At 33.0% G+C, this 23,973-nt stretch overlaps 3 protein-coding genes across 4 annotated transcripts; all 3 read left to right on the top strand.

Annotated features, from left to right (window-relative positions):
* The first annotated feature begins 2,881 nt into the window (after positions 1–2,881).
* On the top strand, positions 2,882–5,632 carry LOC119603978 (transient receptor potential cation channel protein painless-like). The gene is made up of 4 exons (XM_037956286.1): positions 2,882–2,917; positions 2,977–3,141; positions 3,200–5,416; positions 5,627–5,632. The coding sequence occupies exons 1-4, from the start codon at positions 2,882–2,884 to the stop codon at positions 5,630–5,632; spliced, it is 2,424 nt and encodes an 807-aa protein (XP_037812214.1).
* A 5,612-nt stretch (positions 5,633–11,244) lies between these two features.
* On the top strand, positions 11,245–18,079 carry LOC119603973. The gene is made up of 7 exons (XM_037956280.1): positions 11,245–11,545; positions 11,608–11,721; positions 13,965–14,335; positions 14,395–14,594; positions 14,663–15,328; positions 17,650–17,778; positions 17,845–18,079. Exons 1-7 carry the CDS (start codon positions 11,249–11,251, stop codon positions 17,952–17,954), a joined length of 1,887 nt encoding a protein of 628 aa, XP_037812208.1. The 5' UTR covers positions 11,245–11,248; the 3' UTR covers positions 17,955–18,079.
* A 459-nt stretch (positions 18,080–18,538) lies between these two features.
* Positions 18,539–21,310, top strand: LOC119603975 (putative uncharacterized protein DDB_G0286901). 2 transcript variants are annotated; one of them, XM_037956282.1, is made up of 3 exons: positions 18,539–18,730; positions 18,954–19,126; positions 19,193–21,310. In XM_037956282.1, the coding sequence occupies exons 1-3, from the start codon at positions 18,711–18,713 to the stop codon at positions 20,692–20,694; spliced, it is 1,695 nt and encodes a 564-aa protein (XP_037812210.1). In that variant the 5' UTR covers positions 18,539–18,710; the 3' UTR covers positions 20,695–21,310. The 2 variants fall into 2 exon arrangements, with proteins under 2 accessions (XP_037812210.1, XP_037812211.1); XM_037956283.1 differs by having other exon boundaries at positions 18,576–18,600.
* The last annotated feature ends 2,663 nt before the right edge of the window (positions 21,311–23,973 follow it).

Here is a 23,973-nt window from a genome sequence, read left to right as displayed (position 1 = left end):
TTTTTTTTTTTTTTGCTCTAAGAACTTTAAATTGAAATATTTGCATTATTCTTAATTTAATAATAAAATTATTGTAATTTATAGTTTATAAATTTTAAGTTAAAATGGCTTTTAAGTAAACTGAAAAAAACACTAACCTTATTAATAAGAAAGTATTTTGTTTAAAATATTCCTTTCACACATTTAATAAAAATTTCAAAAATCTTAAAAAAAAAGAAATGCTAAAATCAAATGTGCAAAAACTTTAATTACAAACTTTTGAAAGAAATGTAAAGAGAATCGAATAAGAAACATATACAGCTTCTAAAGAATATATGTACATACAAAAATAACACAAGTCAAGAACCCTGAGCAGTAATTCCTGGGATTTTTATAGCTTCCAGTACTATAGCTGTTTACCCTAGTGTTTGTCCCACCTATAAGTTAGTTATTTAGTTAGTTAGTTAGTTAGTTAGTAGTTAGTTAGTTAGTTAGTTAGTTAGGTAGTTAGTTAGTTAGTTAGTTAGTTAGTTAGTAGTTAGTAGTAGTTAGTTAGTTAGTGTTAGTTAGTTAGTTAGTTAGGTAGTTAGTTAGTTAGTTTAGTTAGTTAGTAGTTAGTTAGTTAGTTAGTAGTTAGTTAGTTAGTTAGTTAGTAGTTAGTTAGTTAGTTAGTTAGTTAGTAGTTAGTTAGTTAGTAGTTAGTTAGTTAGTTAGTTAGTTAGTTAGTTAGTTAGTTAGTTATTAGTTAGTTAGTAGTTAGTTAAGTTAGTTAGTAGTTAGTTAGTTAGTTAGTTAGTTAGTTAGTGTTAGTTAGTTAGTTAGTTAGTAGTTAGTTAGTTAGTTAGTAGTTAGTTAGTAGTTAGTTAGTAGTTAGTAGTTAGTAGTTAGTTAGTTAGTTAGTTAGTAGTTAGTTAGTTAGTAGTTAGTTAGTTAGTTAGTTAGTTAGTTAGTAGTTAGTTAGTAGTTAGTTAGTTAGTAGTTAGTTAGTAGTAGTTAGTTAGTTAGTTAGTAGTTAGTAGTAGTTAGTTAGTTAGTTAGTAGTTAGTATTGTTAGTTAGTTAGTTAGTTAGTTAGTTAGTTAGTTAGTTAGTTAGTTAGTTAGTTAGTTAGTTAGTTAGTTAGTTAGTTAGTTAGTTAGTTAGTTAGTTAGTTAGTAGTTAGTTAGTTAGTTAGTTAGTTAGTTAGTTAGTTAGTTAGTTAGTTAGTTAGTTAGTTAGTTAGTTAGTTAGTTAGTTAGTTAGTTAGTTAGTAGTTAGTTAGTTAGTTAGTTAGTTAGTTAGTTAGTTAGTTAGTTAGTTAGTTAGTTAGTTAGTTAGTTAGTTAGTTAGTTAGTTAGTTAGTTAGTTAGTTAGTTAGTTAGTTAGTTAGTTAGTTAGTTAGTTAGTTAGTTAGTTAGTAGTTAGTTAGTTAGTTAGTTAGTTAGTTAGTTAGTTAGTTAGTTAGTTAGTTAGTAGTTAGTTAGTAGTTAGTTAGTTAGTTAGTTAGTAGTTAGTTAGTTAGTTAGTTAGTTAGTTAGTTAGTTAGTTAGTTAGTTAGTTAGTTAGTTAGTTAGTTAGTTAGTTAGTTAGTTAGTTAGTTAGTTAGTTAGTTAGTTAGTTAGTTAGTTAGTTAGTTAGTTAGTAGTTAGTTAGTTAGTTAGTTAGTTAGTTAGTTAGTTAGTTAGTTAGTTAGTTAGTTAGTTAGTTAGTTAGTTAGTTAGTTAGTTAGTTAGTTAGTTAGTTAGTTAGTTAGTTAGTTAGTTAGTTAGTTAGTTAGTTAGTTAGTTAGTTAGTTAGTTAGTTAGTTAGTTAGTTAGTTAGTTAGTTAGTTAGTTAGTTAGTTAGTTAGTTAGTTAGTTAGTTAGTTAGTTAGTAGTTAGTTAGTTAGTTAGTTAGTTAGTTAGTTAGTTAGTTAGTTAGTTAGTTAGTTAGTTAGTTAGTTAGTTAGTTAGTTAGTTAGTTAGTTAGTAGTTAGTAGTTAGTTAGTTAGTTAGTTAGTTAGTTAGTAGTTAGTTAGTTAGTTAGTTAGTTAGTTAGTTAGTTAGTTAGTTAGTTAGTTAGTATCAGATAAACTAATAAAACGTTACCAGTTCTAAATATTTTTAAACGATCCAAATAAAAACAAATAAAACAAGTAAAAATATCTTGCATAAAACAAGTAAGAATCGGTCATAGCCGATCATATGGTACATTACACCTACGAGTATGTTACAGATGTGCAGTATTTCTTAAATAATAAAGCATTTTGTTTCCTTTTACCTGAATTCTGAAACATATTAACAATCAGTTGGCAAAAATAGAGATTTTTTAAAAGACATGTTTTATCGGGGACAGAGTAAATATGGGCTCATCCTTATAAATTTTGGTTAAGGGATTTACGTCTATATTAAAGTTATTTATGCATAATTTCATCGTGATATTTGTGTTTATATATAAATTTTGACCTACAAGTCATTTTCGGAAGAGGACTTTGTATGGGGGCTAGAGTCAAATGAGGTCCTATCATTACGAAAATCGGCTTAATTTAACAAAATTATCTTGAAAATTTCTACCTTTAGCGTTGGCACAAGGCTTACATGGACTCACAGACGGGCAGACTGCCGGACGGCCATAGCTATTTCGACTCAGAAAGTGATTCTAAGTCGATTAGTATTCTTTAATGTGTAGGTGAAGGACCAATATTTTTGGATGTTACAAACATCAGCACAAACACATAACACCCTTCCCACTATAGCGGCTGTAGGGTATAAATATTAATATGGTATTTTTATTCCACCACAAATTATTACTAAGTCTCCTCTTTGGATGCAATACCACATCGAATGCTAAAAATTATTCAGTTCAAAACCTTTAGTCCGTTAAACAATAGCTACCTGCATAGATTAAAAATTATTATATTCTTGTCTTCTTAAATTTCCTTAATGATGTTTACTAATAAGTCCTCTTTCGGCTATTGTAAGGTGCGTTGATGTGCTAAGAATTAATTTCGGATAGTATTTAGTAAATAATTTATTTGCAGAAAAAATTGTCAAAGGCTAAACGAAATATTTCTAAATTTCGTAGCACCCTAATTACTAAAAACCATAATAAGAAATATTTTAGAGTTTTCGAAAACGTTTTACAAACCCCTGGATGTTCGAAATTTGTGAAAGAATTACTGCGGGCAGGTTACAATCCAAATTATGTGAGTAAAAAGTAAAAGAGCAATTAAATACTCAGTATATCTATGGATTGTACTTTAGATTAACAGGTGCTGTAAAAAGGCAGCCATTAACTATGTCACCGATTCTCAGGATCCTGATAATTTGAAAGAACTTTTAGCTCTGCCCGGCATAGATGTCGATTACAAATATTCAGAATTAACTCCTCTTAATCTGCTGGCTAAAAGACTTAACAATAAAAATGCGGACAATATCATAAAATGTATGAATATTTTACTGCAATACGGAGCCTCGCCCAATGTTTGCGATTCCAGCAAAATGACTCCACTGTGGTATGTGGTAAAAAATAATAATATAAATAAGGAAATCAAATATAGAATCATCGAAATATTTTTATCTTTAAACGATATTAAAATGGATGCCTTACTAGAGGCTGAATTAAAGATATTATTTGCTCGCTTAGACGATAAACTAACATTTGATTTCCTTTTGAGTTATATAGAAAGTGGCCAAATGGAACTATTTAAACAGCTGTATACAGCAAAAGAAGGATATATGAAAAAAGAAGAGAAGTTACAATTATTGGTAGAATCTATAGAGCGGGAGTGTCATAAGGCGTTTGATTTGATATTGGATAGTGGTTTAGACTGTAATTGCATCACCTCAGACAATACAAATCTGCTGCAAATTGCCCGTTTTTATGGCAATTCACATGCCCTCAAAAAACTTTTACAACAAAGCAACATTGTAATTCATGCTGATGACCAACTCTTGATCCATGTGGTAGTCAAATTGTGTGATAAAACTTTGCTAGATTCAGCCAACTATTGGCAATGTTTTTATATATTATTGGATTCTAGTAAAATCGATATAAATGATACTGACCCCGATAATAAGTACACCGCTCTACACTATGCCGCCAAATATGGCAACAAGAAAGCTGTTAAGGAACTTTTAAAGAGAGGAGCTTGCATTAGCCTTGAAAATCAGGAACAAGAACTAGCATTATATTATATCAGTCCTTCTCTCTTCGAAGAACATTTAGATGATTGTATATCATCCAGCGATCATAAGTTGGACGATAAAAATTATGAAATAATATTGGATTATAAAAATTTTCTTACTTCATCGCAAAAGATTAACAAAGAGATGGATGATTATTTATTACCCATACTTTTTTTTACCAGATACCAGGATTACCATTATCTGCTGCAACATCCCATCATAACCACCCTCTTGATATTCAAATGGCATAAACATTTGCAAGTATTTTTTACTAACTTTGCATTATCCGGCCTTTTAACCGTTACTATGTTCACACGGATTTGTGTTAAATTCTGTGAGCTTGATAATGAGTGTCTTAAAGAAGTTTCCATGCTATTTTCAGATATTGCGATGTTAGGCTTTAGTGCTAGGGAATGTCTGCAATTAATTTTTGCTCCCATCACGTATTTGAAATCATTTACTAACTATTTGGAAATATTGCTAATAATAGTATCCGTTATGACATGTGCCGACAATATGGATTTCGAAGTGCAACGCAATGCAGCAATATGTTGTATTATGCTTTTGAACTATGAGTTGGTGTCTTTAGTGAGCTGTATACCCAACACTTTTATCTGTACTAATTTGCAAATGTTAAAGGCGGTATTTAAAACATTCTTCAGAAGTTTTCTAATATACTCCTTTTTTCTATTCTCATATACTTTGTGTTTCTACCTTAAATATGGTAATGTAACTGACAAGAATATAGCGGAAAACTCAACCGAAAAGGACTTTAATAGATTTTCTAATCCTTTGGGGGCTTTTACAAAAACCATTGTTATGTTTACCGGAGAATTTGATGCCGGTAATTTGGAATTAGATACGATATTTGCATATTTGTTATTTCTCTCGTTTGTTCTATTCAGCATCATTTTGTACAATCTACTCAATGGCCTGGCCGTAAGTGACATCCAAGCAATTAGAGATGAAGCAAAATTTAACGACATCATTGCTCGCATCGATGTTCTCTCCCGTTATGGGAAGCTAGCTAAAAAGCGTCCATTTTTACGACCTCTTGATCACTTTTTTAAAAGTTTACGTATAGATTTAACTATCTATGGTCAAATCTCAATTTTGCCCAATAAAAAAAATACCGTACCGTTCAAAAAATTACCGGACGTAAATGACATGGAAAGTGCTCAAACTATTATGATATCACGTATGAAAAGTAATGATAAGGAAGAAAAATATTCCATAACTAAATTACTAAATTATATATATTCATTAGAGAATTTAAAATTAAATGAACATTTAGTAAATAGAGCTAAACAAATTTTGAGAAAACAAACCACTCACAGTCCAGAAAGTCGCTTAGAGAAAATAGAAGAGAAACTAGACTCAGTTCTTGAAAGATTAGCAGAATTTAAAAATATTTTATATACAAAGAAATAAAGGAAATTAACTTATTATTGTTTTTTATTTATAAACTAATAAAAATTATTTTAAAATTATTGTTTATTTAAGAAATGAAATGAATAAAACTAATATTATTAAACGCACTGGGAACTTTTAGAAGGGACTTCGAGTTAATTATATATAGATTCCAAAAACCTGTAGGACATGCGCTGTGTATTTTTGGAGTAGGAGTAAATTTAAACAAATTTTTCATAAATGTTTACAAAATAAATAGAATAATTTTAAAATCAAGTGAATTTTTTAAAACGTACGATTATTATTTACGTCTGGTATGTAATTTTTTTTCAACAAACAAACTATATGGTCAGCTAAAACAAAAACAGCTGCAGACTATACTATAGTCTAGACTATAGACTAGAATATAGACTAGACTATAGACGAGACTATAGACTATATAAACTATAGACTAGACTATACACTAGACTAGACTAGACGATTATAGACTAGACGACTATAGACTAGATGACTATAGACTAGACGACTATAGACTAGACGACTATAGACTGGACGACTATAGACTAGACGACTATAGACTAGACGACTATAGACTAGACGACTATAGACTAGATGACTATAGACTAGACGACTATAGACTTGACGACTATAGACTAGACGACTATAGACTAGACGACTATAGACTAGAAGACTATAGACTAGACGACTATAGACTGGACGACTATAGACTAGACGACTATAGACTAGACGACTATAGACTAGACGACTATAGACTAGAAGACTATAGACTGGACGACTATAGACTGGACGACTATAGACTAGACGACTATAGACTAGACGACTATAAACTAGACGACTATAGACTAGACGACTATAGACTAGACGACTATAGACTAGACGACTATAGACTAGACGACTATAGACTAGACGACTATAGACTAGACGACTATAGACTAGACGACTATAGACTAGACGACTATAGACTAGACGACTATAGACTAGACGATTATAGACTAGACTACTATAGACTAGACGACTATAGACTAGACGACTATAGACTAGACGACTATAGACTAGAAAACTATAGACTAGACGACTTTAGACTAGACGACTATAGACTAGACGACTATAGACTAGACGAGTATCGACTAGACCATAGACTAGACGAGTATCGACTAGACTATAGACTAGTCTCTAGACTAGACGTCTATAGACTAGACGTCTATAGACTAGACGTCTATAGACTAGACGGCTATAGACTAGACGATTATAGTCTAGACGACTATAGACAAGACGACTATAGACTAGACGACTATAGACTAGACGACTATAGACTAGACGACTATAGACTAGAAACTATAGACTAGACGACTATGGACTAGACGACTATAGACTAGACGACTATAGACTAGACGACTATAGATTAGACGACTATAGACTAGACGACTATAGACCAGACGACTATAGACTAGACGACTACAGACTAGACGATTATAGACTAGACGACTATAGATTAGACGACTATAGAATAGACGACTATAGACTAGACGAGTATCGACTAGAGGACTATAGACTAGTCATTTGTGTCTCATTTTCACCATAACGGAGGCTTCGAGAAGTTGTCCCACATATGCTCTTGGTGCCATTCTGCACGTTCTACCGCTACATATACATATATGGGTTCCTGACTGTGGATCAATAGTTCTGTGGCTACATAGAGCCTTTAAGGTTCTTATACCAAAAATGGACCAATGAGTTAACCCAACTTGGTGGCAGGAACATGCTGATCTACTATGGTTTACAGATGGTTCCCAACAGACAAATGGCAACTGTTTGACATATCTAAATGAACTGGGTAGATACAACAAACTCACACTTTGTGGGGAACCCGTCTATGAAGGTCACCCTGACAATGTAAGAGCAGATTGTCTGGCAAATATAGTTTATTGGAGCAGAACCAAAATGTTTTCAAGACAACTCTTAACATTAGTTAGACCATTTTCCATCTTAGTTAACGTTATATTTTAAACTTTATTTAGAGATTAAAGTACGTGTAATTATTAAAATTTCAGTGATTCTTTAGTTTGTATAAAATAATGTGTGTATTCTATTCGACGACATTAAATAAAGCAGCAGTTATTAACTATAACTTTTTTTTAAATTTATAATATGCATTGCTTATTAAGTATACATATAAATAATAAAATATAGGTAGAGATTTTATACAATTTTTATATTATTTTTAAAACTTTTTAAATGACCTTGAAACGTAAAAGAATAAAATAATAAAATATTCTTATTAATACAGTATTTTAGCTCGGAAATTAAGAAGTTAGTAACTGTATGAATATTTTGCATCAAACCACAAGAATACCACGCGTCTGCTTTAAAAATACACAATCATTCACCACAATTTACAACTGTCTGTCTGTTTTCTTTGAATTACGGAAGTTTTAGATGTATACAGCTTTTATTTCCGTCAATATGAATGAACTTTTTTTTAGATTTCCGTAAACTAATTATGGTAATATTACAAGAAGATTTGAAGTTTTCAATTTTTTTTGGGAATATTAAAGGAATCTTATTAATATTATTATATTCTATTCTCAAATTTGTTAAGATTAATTTTTTTAATTTTCGATTTTATTTTTTAAAATTCCATTTTGTTGACCTTATTTTTTAATGTATCTTGAACACATGTTCTCCTATATATGTATGTATGTATATCAACAGAAAGGTCCTTCGTATACCATTCTTTTCTTAATAGATTTATCTTTAAATAAGGTTCCAGAATGTATTCGAAACTGACTTGTGCTCTGGATGTACACAGCGGTCATAAGACCTATTTTAACCTATAGCTCATTAATATGGTAGAAACCAAGTCACATCCATCCAGTTTATACATAGTCTGGCTTGTCTTGCTATTACAAACGCTATAAGCTCAATGGCTCAGGTTAGTTTAAAGGTAATGTCTTATATACCTGCCTCCGACAGCTATACTAAATGTATTTCTGCTGAATCGACCCTTAAGCTTGTCTCATTGAAATATGAATCATCGGAATGGCACGAAGACCGAATCCAAAAACTAACCAGAGAAGACACTGTTCTACGGGACGACGCGATCTTTTCCTTCAGATTGTCTAATGCCTGCACTGATCTGGTTGAATAATAAGAATCCTACAACAACTTTGACTGTCCAGCTCTACAAGAGCTCAGGCTGAGATATCTTCGTATAACCCTCTTCATCTGGATTGTCTAGTCGTGTTTGTAATCAGTATCAGATGGTTCATTCTGGGACCATAGCAGTAAAATAAAATCTTAGATAAAGAAGAAGAAGGTGCGAAACCTTTTATGTGACTGTACCGTAATCGATACTAAAGCCAAATATCCAGATTGGACCCTTTTGTTGAGACCAAATTGGACCCTTTTCTTGAGACCAAAAGGGTCCAATCCATTATGAGCTGCTGAAAGTGGACGGCCAAATCGACACCACAGCCAAATGTCCAGGGCGCTAAGGTATTGCTCTTTATTTGTTGAGACCAAAATTGTCCAATCTATTATGAGCTGCTGAAAGTTGGACAAAACATCACAGAGAACGTATATCGAATGCAATTGATCCATTTAAAGCGAGGATTAACTGCAAAAAAAGGCCCAGAATTGAAAGATTGTCGAGTTCTTTACGTGAACACCTGCCTTAACGGCTTTATTTCCCTTTGCGGAATGACAGGCAGCTTGGGATCAATCCCAATGCAAATCCCGAACCCAATAATTGCCCCGACAAGTTGAGTGGTGGGCCTCAACCATAAGTCGCGTAGCATGAAACAATATGAATCATGTTAAGATGGCAACAGCACCGAGAACTTAACTGAAGTAAAAAGTCTACTAAATCAGACTATATAGTCTTCTGTCGGGCAGAGGAGTCTCTCCCGATCCTTCACCAATTACATCAGTTCCATTCTTAGACCATAAAGAACGATCTACGAGATGACAGGCAACTACCAAGTATCAAATTGAAAATTCCCCAACCTATACGGGCGCCCTACTACGCGAAGAGTAAGACGGGTTCAGGAATCCAGCATATGTTGCTCTGTCACATCACCCAGTGACATCTGTTGAGATGGCAACAGCACCGGAGAGAGAATCGAAACATATATGGCATTTGGATATATCAGTCCTTGAATCAAGATTCCCTTCCCCGCGTATTTGGGTTTGAACCATAGTCATTACGTGGATCCCGAAGGAACCTCAACCAACTAATCAGCCAGGACAAGTCCTGTGGGCAACTGGCCAACCGTAGTGCCAGATTATATAGTACTCTGGTAAGACGCCATGTCAAATCATGCCATTGAAAGGCCGAAGATACATTTGATCATCATCATGGTCCCGGCAGACTAGAGGTATTGGTAGCAACTCTTTTCCCCGGGATATTGCAATAACACCAATGTAACATGCCTCCGGTGGGGGACCCAGTATCATAAATTGAACCAGCGATAAATTGTTCAAAACTAGTAAGAAAGAAGTGGTTGGAAAGTTCTGCCTCACTTGCCTTACATTCCAAACTTTGACCCCTCCGACTACTAATTGTATCGATCGATTCAGAACTGGATATACGAAATTGACCTGATTCGTTCTTGTGCTGAAAGGAGTTCCTTTTAAGCGGCATAGGAAATTATGCGGTTGTTTAGAAGAAACCGAAATCAAGTCGCTACACCATTCTGAACGGAAAAGGGAAAAAATTGTACTCCTTTTATTATATTTCAAACTATATATGAGGTCATGAGTAACTCTACTCATTAGTTTATTAAACAAAAATATTGTCTTTAATTAAAAAATTTAAAATTTTTCGTTTATCTAAACAAATTCTATTTATAAACAATTTAACATGTTTAAATTTTCCGAGAACTGAATAATCAATTTCTATTTGTTATACATATTTAATTATTTATTAATTCATTAAACAAACTTGCTTAATAAGCTGAAAAATAATAAGGTGAAGTTTTCATAAATTATATCATCACCCTGAACTTGACTTTCATTACGAGACATAAACGTAACTAAAAAGTTTATAAAACAAACTATATAGAAACTTCTACTCAGTTTTCAAAACTTTTGATATCAATTTAGAAGTTTATTGTTTTTGAAATTTGAAAATAAAGAAAGAAATTTGCATAATTATTTATGAAAATAAAATTGAGTCAAATTCATATTTGAGTTATGCAAGAAACGAAATGAAAATTGAAATTTGAGTAATTAAGATTTTAGAAAAAGAAATAAATGAACAGCAGGTATGAGTTGTGCTTCAGTTTGAGTAATAAAATGCATTTAAACAACCGTTACAAAGCGGAAATTAAGCAAACGTGCGCTAAACTTGCTTAAGTAAACAACAACGCAATTAATGAAAGAAGTAGAATATTTAAAATATTAATTAAACGGAAATATAATTGAAAATAACTTAACGATTTAGTGCAACTAATATATTTAAAAAAAATCCTAGAATTTTTTTTTATTGAATGAAAAAAAAAATGAAATATTTAGTGGATAAACTAAACGTTTTATAAAAAAGATAATAAAAAAACGAATTATTAAAAAATATCTATATAAATGTTTTTAATTAAAACGATAACAAATTTAATTAAATAAACAAATAAATAAATTTCAAAATTATTACAAAAAAATCCAAAAACTTTAAAATACATTATATATTTAAACTAAATAATGTTTAGTGCTGTGTATTTGTTATTAATAACCACCCTGTATTGGCAACAAGTCAACAGTCGCCATCTTGTGTCACCCAATTATCATAGTTTACAACAACCCTATTATTTACCTTATAACGATTATGGTTATACCTATGCAGCAGCCGCCGCCGCCGGTCCTTATCAACCCGGTCCTTATCCACAACCCTATGCCCAACATTCACCTTTATATTCTCCACCAGGTACATATTTTGATCAACGTCGTGGTATTTTAAGACCATTTCCGGGAGGTGGCGTACCCGTATTAGTGGATTATGTAAGTAGTTATGCAGAGTTGTATTTTAAGAAAGGAGTTAAAATTGATTTATATTTTCTTAGCACAAACGTTGTTCGAATCAATATGTGGGCGTGAAAGCTCATCCGGAACAACATCAATATTATTATGTTTGTAAACCGGATTGTGTGATATTTGGAAAATGTCAAAATTTACAGGTGAGTTTTTAGTTTTAAGTTTGAAAAAGTTCTTTAAATTGTTGTAATGACTCAAGGACTTATTTGTTTAACAATGGATAAAGTCAAAAGTTTTGCAGTTCTCTAATACAACAACAATCTCTATAAACATTTGAAGGGTTCTGCGAAAAGGTCCAAGGAAATAAAATGATCTAAGAATAATACCTTGTGCAATAACTTCAAAATCACATAGTTTATATGAAATCTCAGGCCAATGAATTTTTAACCCCCAGAAGCCAATGTTCACATTTGTAAAGGATTAAGCTACAATAAATCTGAATCTGGAATTTATCCATGGCCCAAAGAGATAAGAATATTAAACATTGGAAGATAATTTTAAAGTCGTACAGTTTAAATGATATCTCAGACCAACAATATACATTCTATAGTTGAAATAAAGAGTCGACTTTTTCCCATTTATGAAAAGTAGATTTTTCGATTTTTTCCGGCTTTTCGACTTTTATCGACTTTTCGAATTTTTTCGACTTTTCGAATTTTTTCGACTTTTTTTTGACTTTTCGACTTTTTTCATAGACTGTAGTCGAGTTATCGACTTTTTTGGAACAAAATAGTTGACTTTGACTTTTTGACTTTTTTCTACAAAAAGTCGATTGTTCGATTATGCGCAAGTCGATTTATAAAACCCTACAATAAATCCGAAGCTGGCTTCATAATGACTCCATCACATTCGATTTTCGAGATATCGCATCCTAAATAATTTAAAATGTCCCAATCTGAAAGGCTAATCTGACGACTTTAAGGTTTAATCCCTGTTATGTCTTCCATCTTCATTAAGATATATTAACCTAAAAGTCGAAAACCTGATGTGTTGGAGAAATTCTGAGGCCAGATTCGGATTTAACAAACTTTATAAATAAAACAGTCTTCGCGCATATTATAATGTCTCAAATATGGACAAAAATGCAGGTTCTCAAATTTTAGGACACGATAGCTCGAAAATCTGAAGCGTAAAATACTGATTCGGATTCAAAGGCGTTCAATCCTTTAGGAATGTATACAAGAAGTCGGGATTTTGGATTAATGTACTTACAGGTCATCCACCTGTCGTTGAGAATGAGGCCAATTATGAAGTATAACTAATTTTTCAAAATATTGGCCATTCTTAGCCATGATCATTCTTCGTCTTTCTGGTATCATGGTATCTCCAAAAGAACTGCTCTTCTTTTGTGGACAAGAGCGCAGCAAGCCTATTTTGGATACCTTGTTCTAATGCGCTGCGTATCTCAGAAAGAGAGTTGTTCACCAGTTGATAACTGGTCAAAGTCTTAACTATAAAGCAGATGAAGCAAAACTTTCCAAGCCCATCATTTTATTTAATTTTTAACAGGTATTGAATCATGTGGCTGAGTGCTTCCACACTTTCATGTCTAGTCGCATATTCTGATCATATTTCGGGAAATATTCGCTTCAAATACAGATTCCCTGTGATAGTTTGATCAAATTTCAGCAGCTCAAAATAGATAGGACTCTTTGATTCAAAAAAATACAGAGAATTACCTTGGCACCATGGATATTTTGCTTTGGTATCGATTCGGCTAGTTGGCCGGGCTTCAAATTCGATCTCTTACGCTTCGGTTTGATAAAATTTCAGCAGCTCATAATAGGTAGAAATCTTTTGATTCCAACAAATACAGAGCATTACCTTAGTGCCATGGATATTTGGCATTGGCATCGATTCGGCTAGTTGGCCGGGCTTCAAATTCGATCTCTTACGTTTCGGGTTATCGTATCGATTCATATGTTATTGAGAGTAATGATCGCAGCAAAAATGATTTTCTTTTCAAGTAGAATTTCAGACATGCAAATTCAAAGTCTTTCTCGACTTCAATTTGTATGGTAGAGAATTTGCCAGATTTTAGATTACTCCAGCTGCTCGCAAACATTTTGAAATTACTGCTTGATAAGCTGCTAATGATTTTACAAGTTCCTGTTGAGTTTGACAACAATTTTTATGTAGTAATTCTTCCAATACTTGGACGCTGGTTTGAGCGATCTTTGTCTTTTCCACTTCTGAACTTTTAAAAAGCATTCACAATAAGCTTCGGTAAGCCATCAGTGTGCTTCAGCAGTGTATTGCAGAAGTAAAGCTATTCTTCCTTTGACGCTTTACTAGCACATAATGTTTATGCAGGACACTTCTCAGACCCAGATTAAATAATCTCTGCGAAATTCAAATAATTCAAGTAATTTCCCATCCTAAACAGATCTTCAATAACTCGAGTGGACAATGTGCTCAAAATCCACCACCTGAATATATACCCACCTGTTCAGGAGTAGGACGTTTTCCCCTCTTCTCCGATTGTCATCTCTATTACAAATGTGAAGAAGATCTACAGCCCAAAATCTATTCCTGCCCCGCATATATGGTCTTTTCTCCCGCCTCCAAGAAATGCATCAATGGTAATAAATGTACACCCACACAAATATCACCACATAGTTCTTATATACCCGAATATTGTGCCAATAAATTTCCACCCTGTTATGAAAATGGCGTATTCCGTTCGCCATCCGATTGTTCTCTATACTATAAGTGTGATTTACAAAAGAATGGTGTCTATATGCAGACAAGATTAAGGTGAGTTATAAGACTTTTCTGATCAAAGATATATTAATATATTGTGTATTTTCTTAAAGATGTCCCACTGGTAATTTCTATGATTTGCAAAAGAATGAATGTTTACCCTCAGAACAAGTGCCCTGCGATTGCATACAAGTAGCGGAATTGGTTTATCCTAAAGCGAATAGTATATCGTATCAGCCGGCCATGTATCCAGCACAATATGATTTTGATTCTTTAGAGGAGAATTTGTATCCCGTAGAACAATCGGCAGAGGGTAATTATAAACTTTTCAAGGGATTCTCAGTGATGTGTGAATAAATTTCTTTTCATATTCCCTAACAGAAATGAATATCAATTGTAATATAAATGAAACTAAAAGTGATAAGAGCGAAAATGAAGCCGAAGAAGAAGTGATTACAACTGTGGCTCCCGAGACCTCAGAAACCACTTTAGTTACAGAAGCTGTGGAACAAAACGACAGTGGAGCTGATGTTTTAACTGACTATTTGGATATTGAAAACAATGAAGAGAAAAAACAAAGCGATGAAATAGAAGAAGAAGCTCAAGACCTTATTGCAACAACTATTAGTTCCGAAGAAACAAATAGCATAGAAGGTTCTGGTTCTGAAACTGATACCACAGAGCAAAGCCTTGATGAAGAAACTTCCACAACATTGGATGAGAGTAAATCGGAAACTGATGATCCTATAATGGATACCACGGCAGAGACTGAAGAAGTAGAAGCAACTTCTGCAACTACGGAAATTACTGAAGAAGAAACAGATCAGCCAGATGTACTAATAGAAGAAACTGAACGGGAAACTGTAAAACCCTCTATGGAGGAGGAAAATGAAGTAATAACATCCACTACGGCAAAAGAGGAAACAACTACCACCTCCACCACAGTTTTGGCAAAAACCACAGATATGCCAGACAAATCGGTGAAACCAGAACCCTGCGAAAATATGATAGAAAGTGATGAAAGTAATGATAAACCCTTGCCCACTGGTATGTATATTTGTAGGATTTTCAAAAAAAAGTTACATTTCTAAGGAACATCTCCAACATTACTAATTCAAAACATTTTTTTATTGAAAATCTATTTTTTTGTTTTAAAAACTTTTTGCCAAAATAAATTTCAGATATTCCCTCCAAAGACATTTCACAGACACAAACCAAAACTTGTTTACCCAAACTCACAACCACTAGTTCAGATTCTGTTAAAGTCGAAACTGAACCCAAGAGTACAACACTTGATACGGCATTTACACGAGGTTCTAGAAGTACAATACTTGAACAGAACTTAACAACTATTACACCCACTGTCACTATCACCACTACCACACAATTACCCACCACTTTAACGACCACCACCGAGGACAGTTTGGAAACTACTCAACTTCCACAAGAAACTGTTTTAGACTTAGAAAAGGATAGTTTAGTAAACGAAGAAGCGGAATCGAATCTTTTGGACTCTGAAACTAATTTGGAAACGGCAGAGACAACACAATCATCGGAGAAAACTACAGCTGTTACCAGGGAAACTACTCATAAGCCAGAGACAGATACAGCAGATTACCTAGAAGATAATAACATAAAAGATGAGGAAGTATCCAACTCAGAGGAGCAGGAAACAGATCTTACCACCTTGCAAACTCCTGCAGAAGATAACAAACAATTTACTCAAACTATACACACACGATCAGTGGAATCTTCTTCTTTAGAAGATGATATATCTTATGATGATCTTTCCGATTTTACGGATAATGATATAACTTCGAATACTATACAAACCACCACCAAACAGCCGGTATCAGATCCAACATCTAAAGATTCCGAAGAATCTAGTCTAGAATCTGAAATATCACAAGAAAATGATATTGCTAGCACACATTTTCCACAAGAAAGTAAAACGCTAACAAACGATATTGAATCTACTCCTTTAGAATTCACGGAATCCCAAGAAAATAAGGAAAACCTAGAAATATTAACAACAACAACTACTACAGAATTACCACAAACCGAAATATTACAAACCACTACCGAAACCTTAAGCCTTAATACAGAAGAGAGCACCGATAAACCCTCAGACATGGACGAGGAGATTGCTTTACTAGATTCTGAAATAAATATAGACAATTTTGAAAGTACCACACTAATGGCGGAAGAAAATGGGAACACAAACTCCATGGAAAATGAAGAATTTCTAAATACCAGCACTTTAGAGAATGAAGAACTTTTACCGCTGACTAAAGCTAAACCCAATGAAGAGCACAAATCTTTAAATGAAAAATCGGTTACTTTAAGACATGCCGATTTTAGTGGGGAAGAATTTCTACCAGTTCATAGTAAAACCACAAATATGGATGCGTTAACAGATCAAACCACTGATTTTAATTATATAACTGAAAAGTTTGAAGATGATTTTGATGATGATTATACTACTGTAATAGGGGATAAAGAGGCCACAACTAAAGCAACAGTTGGTGGGGAACTAAAGGAAATTGAAGAGGAAAAGAAGGATGAAATTAAAACCTCCACTCAGGAAGATATAGAGACAACTACCTTACCAACTGATAGTAAAGAGCTAAAGGAACTAGAGGAAATTTCGAATTCTATTGAAACGGAACACACCACCACCCTTAAGAGCAAAGAAAAGGACGCAACTACCACACCAGCAGTTACACAAGAACAAACTGAAATACAAGAAATTTCCAATTCCATAGAAACGGAAAAGAAAGATGAAGATAAAAGCACCACCATCTTAAAGAGAAGACAAACTTCTCCCGAAGATACAACCCAACTAACCACCGCTACACCACCCATACAAAATACATTAGCAGCAGACCCCACCACTACAACTACGGCAGAAAGTTCGACAATCAAAGAAGAAACTTTAAACGATGTGGATACTTCCGATGATATATTAGCTGTATTGGATTCTGAAATCGAGCTACACGAACAAAGCGATGAAGTAAGCAATAATGAAATTACTTCTGACGAAACTACTACCGCAAAGCAACAATTTCCTCACACTCACTCAACTACGTTTACGCCCACACAAACGCCCACTACTACACCCAAATATACAACAACAACAACAACAAACACTATCGAAAACACTTCTGAACCATGTGAAAAACACTCAAATCCTTTAGTCCTACATGTTAGAGATGAAGATCAAAAAACACCAACAACACTACTAGACTCTCCCTCCCCCAGCAAAAGTTTATATTATATTTTAAAAACTAAACCAGTGATAAATACAAATAAGAATTGTCATACTTGCAACAATAATAATAATATTAATAAATCTTGTAATGTAACAGTTGCAGCCCCGCCATGTGTTGAAAACGATAATGGAAAAATACCACGTTTAGAGATTATAGCCGAACGTCCTATCGATGTACATTTCTCTGTATGTCCTTCCACTTGCGATAAAGATCACAAACATAATTGTAAGTATAGAAAATTATCATTTTTATAAGTTCTATTAAATATTTCCCCTTTTTTATACTAAATAGTTGCCAATAATCGTGCTGTTTTCCTAAGATGGTTTGCTAATAAATCGAAACAAACTATGGGCTTTGAGACCGTTAATGAAGTGAATACTAGCGATGCTAAAGACTGTTGATAATAGGATGTTTGTTTCTTTTTTTTAATTTAATGTAATTTAATTATCATTTTAAGTTTTACATTTTATTTAGTTTTTAAGAAATTTAATTTATCGAACTGTCTAAATAAAATAATCCGCAAAAAAAATTGAGAATCAAAAAATTGTCTCGTGTTAGCACTGAAACATAAAAGTCCTATTTCTAGCTAAATTAGAGGTTCCAGGGCAAAAAGGATTAAAATCTGTGATCAGTTTTATTTTCCACCAAAAATCTATATTTGAGTTAAAACATAAAAGATTGAATTTTCGAACGTAAGATGCAAATCTGTTGAAGCATAAGTTTTCTCAACTCATAATAACAATAAACATAATAATAGTTGAATCATGTTTTTAACAAAATTTTTGTTAACATTTATTTTATAATCATTATTTGCTGTTATTTTTACTTGTTAATATGTATATTTACAAAATTCCTATAAGAACGCGCCAAATGTATATTTATTTCCTGTCAAACTCTTCCCATCTGAGCGTCATTTCACATTTGCTAACCATTCACTGAGAACTAATAACACTACACATGCCAACTGCAGCCAACTTCACTTTAATTCATGAGTTTGTTTTGGTTCTTCTTTTTTGTTACGGAAAATTTTTAAGACCACAAAAAAAAGTATTTTTTTGTATATTAATTATTCAGAATTAATTAACAAGGCATTTTTTTTAAATAAACACAAGAAAAACAAGTTAATAAAGTTTATAGAAATCTAGTTATAACATAAAATGTGGACTAAATTCAATGAGTATGTTTAGTTTTCTTAAAATGCAAACATACCAACAACAACAAAAAAAATTTTGTACAGAATATAGTCAATCGGTCGGTCGGTGTGTGTATGTTTGTTGTAATTAATTAAATTAAAGAGACCTTTAATTACGGATGAAGTGTTGACGTTTTTTTTTTTTGCGCGTGTGTATTTATTATTGGGGAGCTTGTAATATTGTGTTGGTTTTTCATTGTCTATTTAGCAATATGATGGATGAACAATTAATCGATGAAGTGGCCCACCATGCTGTCATATACAATCGACAAAAGTATTATCTTAATGGCAGCACAAATGGCAATGGCCCGGTAGCGGCTAATAAGTATGAAACAAAAGATGAGGCTTGGTCCTCGATAGCAATGAAGTTAAGAAGTGATGGTGAGTACTTTTTTTTTATTAACGAGGTCTTTGAGCAGCTTTATAAAATAGTTTTTTAACTTTTAGTGGAAACTTGCAAAAAACGCTGGAAATATTTGCGAGAACGTTATGTGAGTCAACGTAAACAGGGTGATCCTCCGGTCTATGAGCACTTATCGAGACCGTATTTGGAGAAAATGAAATTCTTAGATTCGCACATACAACCCAGAAAATCGTATAGAAATGTACCGAACTTTTTGACCTCTCCCCATTCGGCCAACAGCTCCAATTTTAATGACTACAATATGGATTCCAAGTCGAATAGTTCTATGAAAAGTATGGGACATTTTGGTCAACATGGACATCATTTCCCTGACCAGCAACATGCTATGAGTGCTTTGAGTTCTGCAGCCGCTGCGGCCTCAGCTTTAGAGGGTGATAGCCGTGTTAAACTAGAAGCTGATCAAGTATTTCGAGATTTTGCCGCAGCAGTGGCTTCACAGCATCTACAGCAGATATCTCAATCACAAATGCAACATCAGCAGACTGTGGCTGCCGCCATGGCAGCCGATTCTTCACAAAATTACAATGATCACTTTCGTGAAGCTGCCGGCTCAGCTTTGTCTTCTGTTGTGGGAGGAACAGGCAACTTAAATGGCTCTGCCGTTGCTGCAAATACAGGCAGTGGTTTGCATTCGTCTTCTTCATCCATAAAGTCACCTTTATCATCGCCTTTAGGAGCTTCTAATCATCATAATGGCAGCACGAGTGCTGGACACTCAACCCCCCAACAAGCCGCTGCACATTCCTCTTCCTCCAATACGCCCGGGAATGCAGCCACCAATAATAATACTAACCATCACTTTAATAACCATTCCTTTAATGATTCCCATAATGATGATATGGATTCCTCCACCTCTAGTAATTATAATATGAAAAAACCACGCGTACAACTCAATACTAGTGCAGCAACAACTACAGCCACCACACAACTGCAGCAGCAACAGCAGCAGAACACTAGCAATAATAGTCATCACAATTCCCACAACAATCTCAACACTAGCAGCAACAATAACTCACACTTTGTAGACGATTCTGATGATGATGATACCGATGACAACAGCTCCTCTTTGTTGCAACCTCAGGCCATGCTTAATGAACATCATACCGCCGAAAATCCTTTTCAAACTATGGCTGCCACCACCTCAAATGCTGCACTACAGCGTTCTCACTCTAACTCCTCTATGAACAATCAAAATAACTTGGGCAACAGCAATATCAATCACAATAACAACTCACAGGCCTCATCTTCCAATATGTTTTCCTCAAATGCTGATTTTCTCTTTCAACTCTATCAACAATTGCCTCAACATCATCACTCGCATCAGCAGCAACAGCATAATAGTAATGTAAGTCCTACACAACAGTTTAATAAATTCCAAGTGCCACCTACACCACAACCAAGCATACAGCGTAGTTCGGAACATTTATTGGGCGAACTAGTGACAACGGAACTTTTGAAAATGTCCAAGGAAAGACGTAAAAATGTGCAGAAACGTATTTTGGAAATATTATTCTTTGACGACTAAGCAATGCGTTAGCGAGAAAGGAGATTTTAAAGACTCAGTTTTTCTACTACATATGAACTATTATAATTATATATAAAAGAAAAGAACAAAAGCATATCTTAAGATATTTCCATATACAACCAGGTCTTTGAAAAGGCGCAAAAAGACACTAACTTAAGTACATAATGTTAAAACATAGCGTTTCAACTTTTTTGTTTTATTTTCATGTAGCCAGTGTTAAGATTTAAAGTATTTCATTTTTAATTTTTACCATTTGTTTTAATGTTTATTAAAGTATTCATTCCACTTTTTTATGCAAAAAGTAAAATTTTAAAAAAAGGAGCAAAATATCCCACCTATTTTTAAGTAAAATATATTTTAATTTGTTTTAAACTTAAGATGCGTATTTTATTTGATATACAACCTCTATTTTGTCTATGTACTTCCTAATTTCTAGTCAGTATATTTGTCATTAATTTCCAATATTGTATTTTTTTCCCATCACCCAACCAGCTAGATTTATTAAATGTATTTATCTATGACTTTTAGTTAAGAAAGTAAATTTCTTTTTATTAAAACTATTTATAATATATTTTTTAAGCTAAGCTTTAATGGTTTTATGTTAAATAATGTAATATTTAATATAAAAAAAAACTACATAATATACATATATATTTAATAAAACTAATAAAATTATATAAAAAATAAAACAAATGAGACATATCCAATCATTTAATATCAAACTACAGTTTAGTCTCTAATCTAGTTTGTAGTCCAATCTGTGATAGATTATTCATTAAAGATTATCTGTAGTCTTGTTTAAAATCCAGTGTAGTCGATATTCCTGACTATAGTCTAGTCCAGACACTTGTCTAGTTAATAATCCTGAATGTAGTATATTCCAGATTATAGTCTACTCTATAGTTCAAACCGGATTATTTACAGTCCTGGCTATAAACCCATCTATTGTCCAGACTATAGTATTTACTCCAGACTATAGACAACTTTAAATTCTAGACTATAGTCCAAATCTACCCAGACCCTAGTTTAGTACACACTATAGTCTAGTCTATAGCCCAAACTATTAAAGTCTGGCTATTCTATAGTCCAGACAACAGTCTACTCTATAGTTCTAGTATGTAAACTAAAATCTGGTCGATTGTCCAGATTACAGTCGTGTCTAAAGACAAGTGTGGTCTATAATCTAGACTAGTCTATAGTTCAGACAATAGCCTATACTCCAGATAGTCTATAGTCCAGACTATAATCGAGTTTAAAGACAATTACAAAAACTACAATCTATATTCCAGTCTATGTACTATTCTGTAATTTACACTAAAGAATAACCTCTAGTACTGTATTCCCCACCACATTCTAAACTCCTGTCCATATCGTAGTTAAATCTCTAATCAACTCCACTAGGAGCCATTCATAGATTCCCATAAAGCTTTACATTTTGTTGTGGCACTATTAAATACGTATGTGTGTATGTATGTATATCTTCTACAATATGACTTACCCTAAAGTTGCCGCCAAATTTGTGGACTATACTTTAAAGTATAGACTATAGTCCAAATCTACCCAGACCCTAGTTTAGTATATAGCCCAAACTATTAAAGTCTGGCTATTCTATAGTCCAGACAACAGTCTACTATATAGTTCTAGTATGTAAACTAAAATCTGGTCGATTGTCCAGATTACAGTCGTGTCTAAAGACAAGTGTGGTCTATAATCTAGTCTAGTTTATAGTTCAGACAATAGCCTATACTCCAGATAGTCTATAGTCCAGACTATAATCGAGTTTAAAGACAATTACAAAAACTACAATCTATATTCCAGTCTATGTACTATTCTGTAATTTACACTAAAGTATAACCTCTAGTACTGTATTCCCCACTACATTCTAAACTCCTGTCCATATCATAGTTAAATCTCTAATCAACTCCACTAGGAGCCATTCATAGATTCCCATAAAGCTTTACATTTTGTTGTGGCACTATTAAATACGTATGTGTGTATGTATGTATATCTTCTACAATATGACTTACCCTAAAGTTGCCGCCAAATTTATGGACTATACTTTAAAGTATAGACTATAGTCCAAATCTACCCAGACCCTAGTTTAGTATATAGCCCAAACTATTAAAGTCTGGCTATTCTATAGTCCAGACAACAGTCTACTCTATAGTTCTAGTATGTAAACTAAAATCTGGTCGATTGTCCAGATTACAGTCGTGTCTAAAGACAAGTGTGGTCTATAATCTAGTCTAGTCTATAGTTCAGACAATAGCCTATACTCCAGATAGTCTATAGTCCAGACTATAATCGAGTTTAAAGACAATTACAAAAACTACAATCTATATTCCAGTCTATGTACTATTCTGTAAATTACACTAAAGTATAACCTCTAGTACTGTATTCCCCACTACATTCTAAACCCCTGTCCAGATCATAGTTAAATCTCTAATCAACTCCACTAGGAGCCATTTATAGATTCCCATAAACCTTTACATTTTGTTGTAGCACTATTAAATACGTATGTGTGTATGTATGTATATCTTCTACAATATGACTTACCCTAAAGTTGCCGCCAAATTTATGGATTCCCCAACAACATAAGTTCTTATAATAAGCAAGTCATCAGGCTTTTCTTTTTTCACTTGTAAGATTTGGAACAAATCAAAATGTTCGATTAAGTTCATATTTTTAATGTTTATTACACTTTTATGATTTTGAGCACCGAACATATTCAATATAACACAGAAAATTACTATTTTATTTTTTTTTTTTATTCATTAATAATCAAAAAGCCTTCATTTTATAAATATTTTATTTTTGCGATTTCTAGCAAACAGAAATTTCTTATTGATAATTTTATTTGCACAATAATTTAAAAAATTGCTTTTAATAAATACTTTTTATACAATAACACAACACTTTTTCTTTATTATATGATTTAAATTTAAATAAAAATCACTTCAAGAATTACAAAAGTTACTGTTAACGAGAAAAAAAAACTAAAAGCTAAACTGGTGTGGTGAATTTGCTTGTTAATTTAAAGCTATCACATCCCAGTGATTTTCGTATATTAAAATGCAGTTCTGCATGGTGGTAAACAATAATGTATAAGTAGCGGGTTTTACTTATAATAAGCCTATACAATGTTTCAGCTTATAAGAGTAGTTATTATAAGTTTTTTAATCAATTTAGTTTTGTAAAAATAAAAGAAAGCTGTAGTTAACTTATTTATGGTTGAATAGTTTAATTTCGTACTTAAAAAATACTTTTATACTTTTTTAG

This window comes from Lucilia sericata, unplaced genomic scaffold, assembly GCF_015586225.1.
Source record: "Lucilia sericata isolate MDLA Ls3-8-SP2 unplaced genomic scaffold, ASM1558622v1 Contig000350F_arrow, whole genome shotgun sequence".
NCBI lineage: Eukaryota > Metazoa > Arthropoda > Insecta > Diptera > Calliphoridae > Lucilia > Lucilia sericata.
The sequence above is the reverse complement of the archived record's forward strand: the minus strand, read 5'-3'. Positions and strand labels throughout refer to the sequence as shown.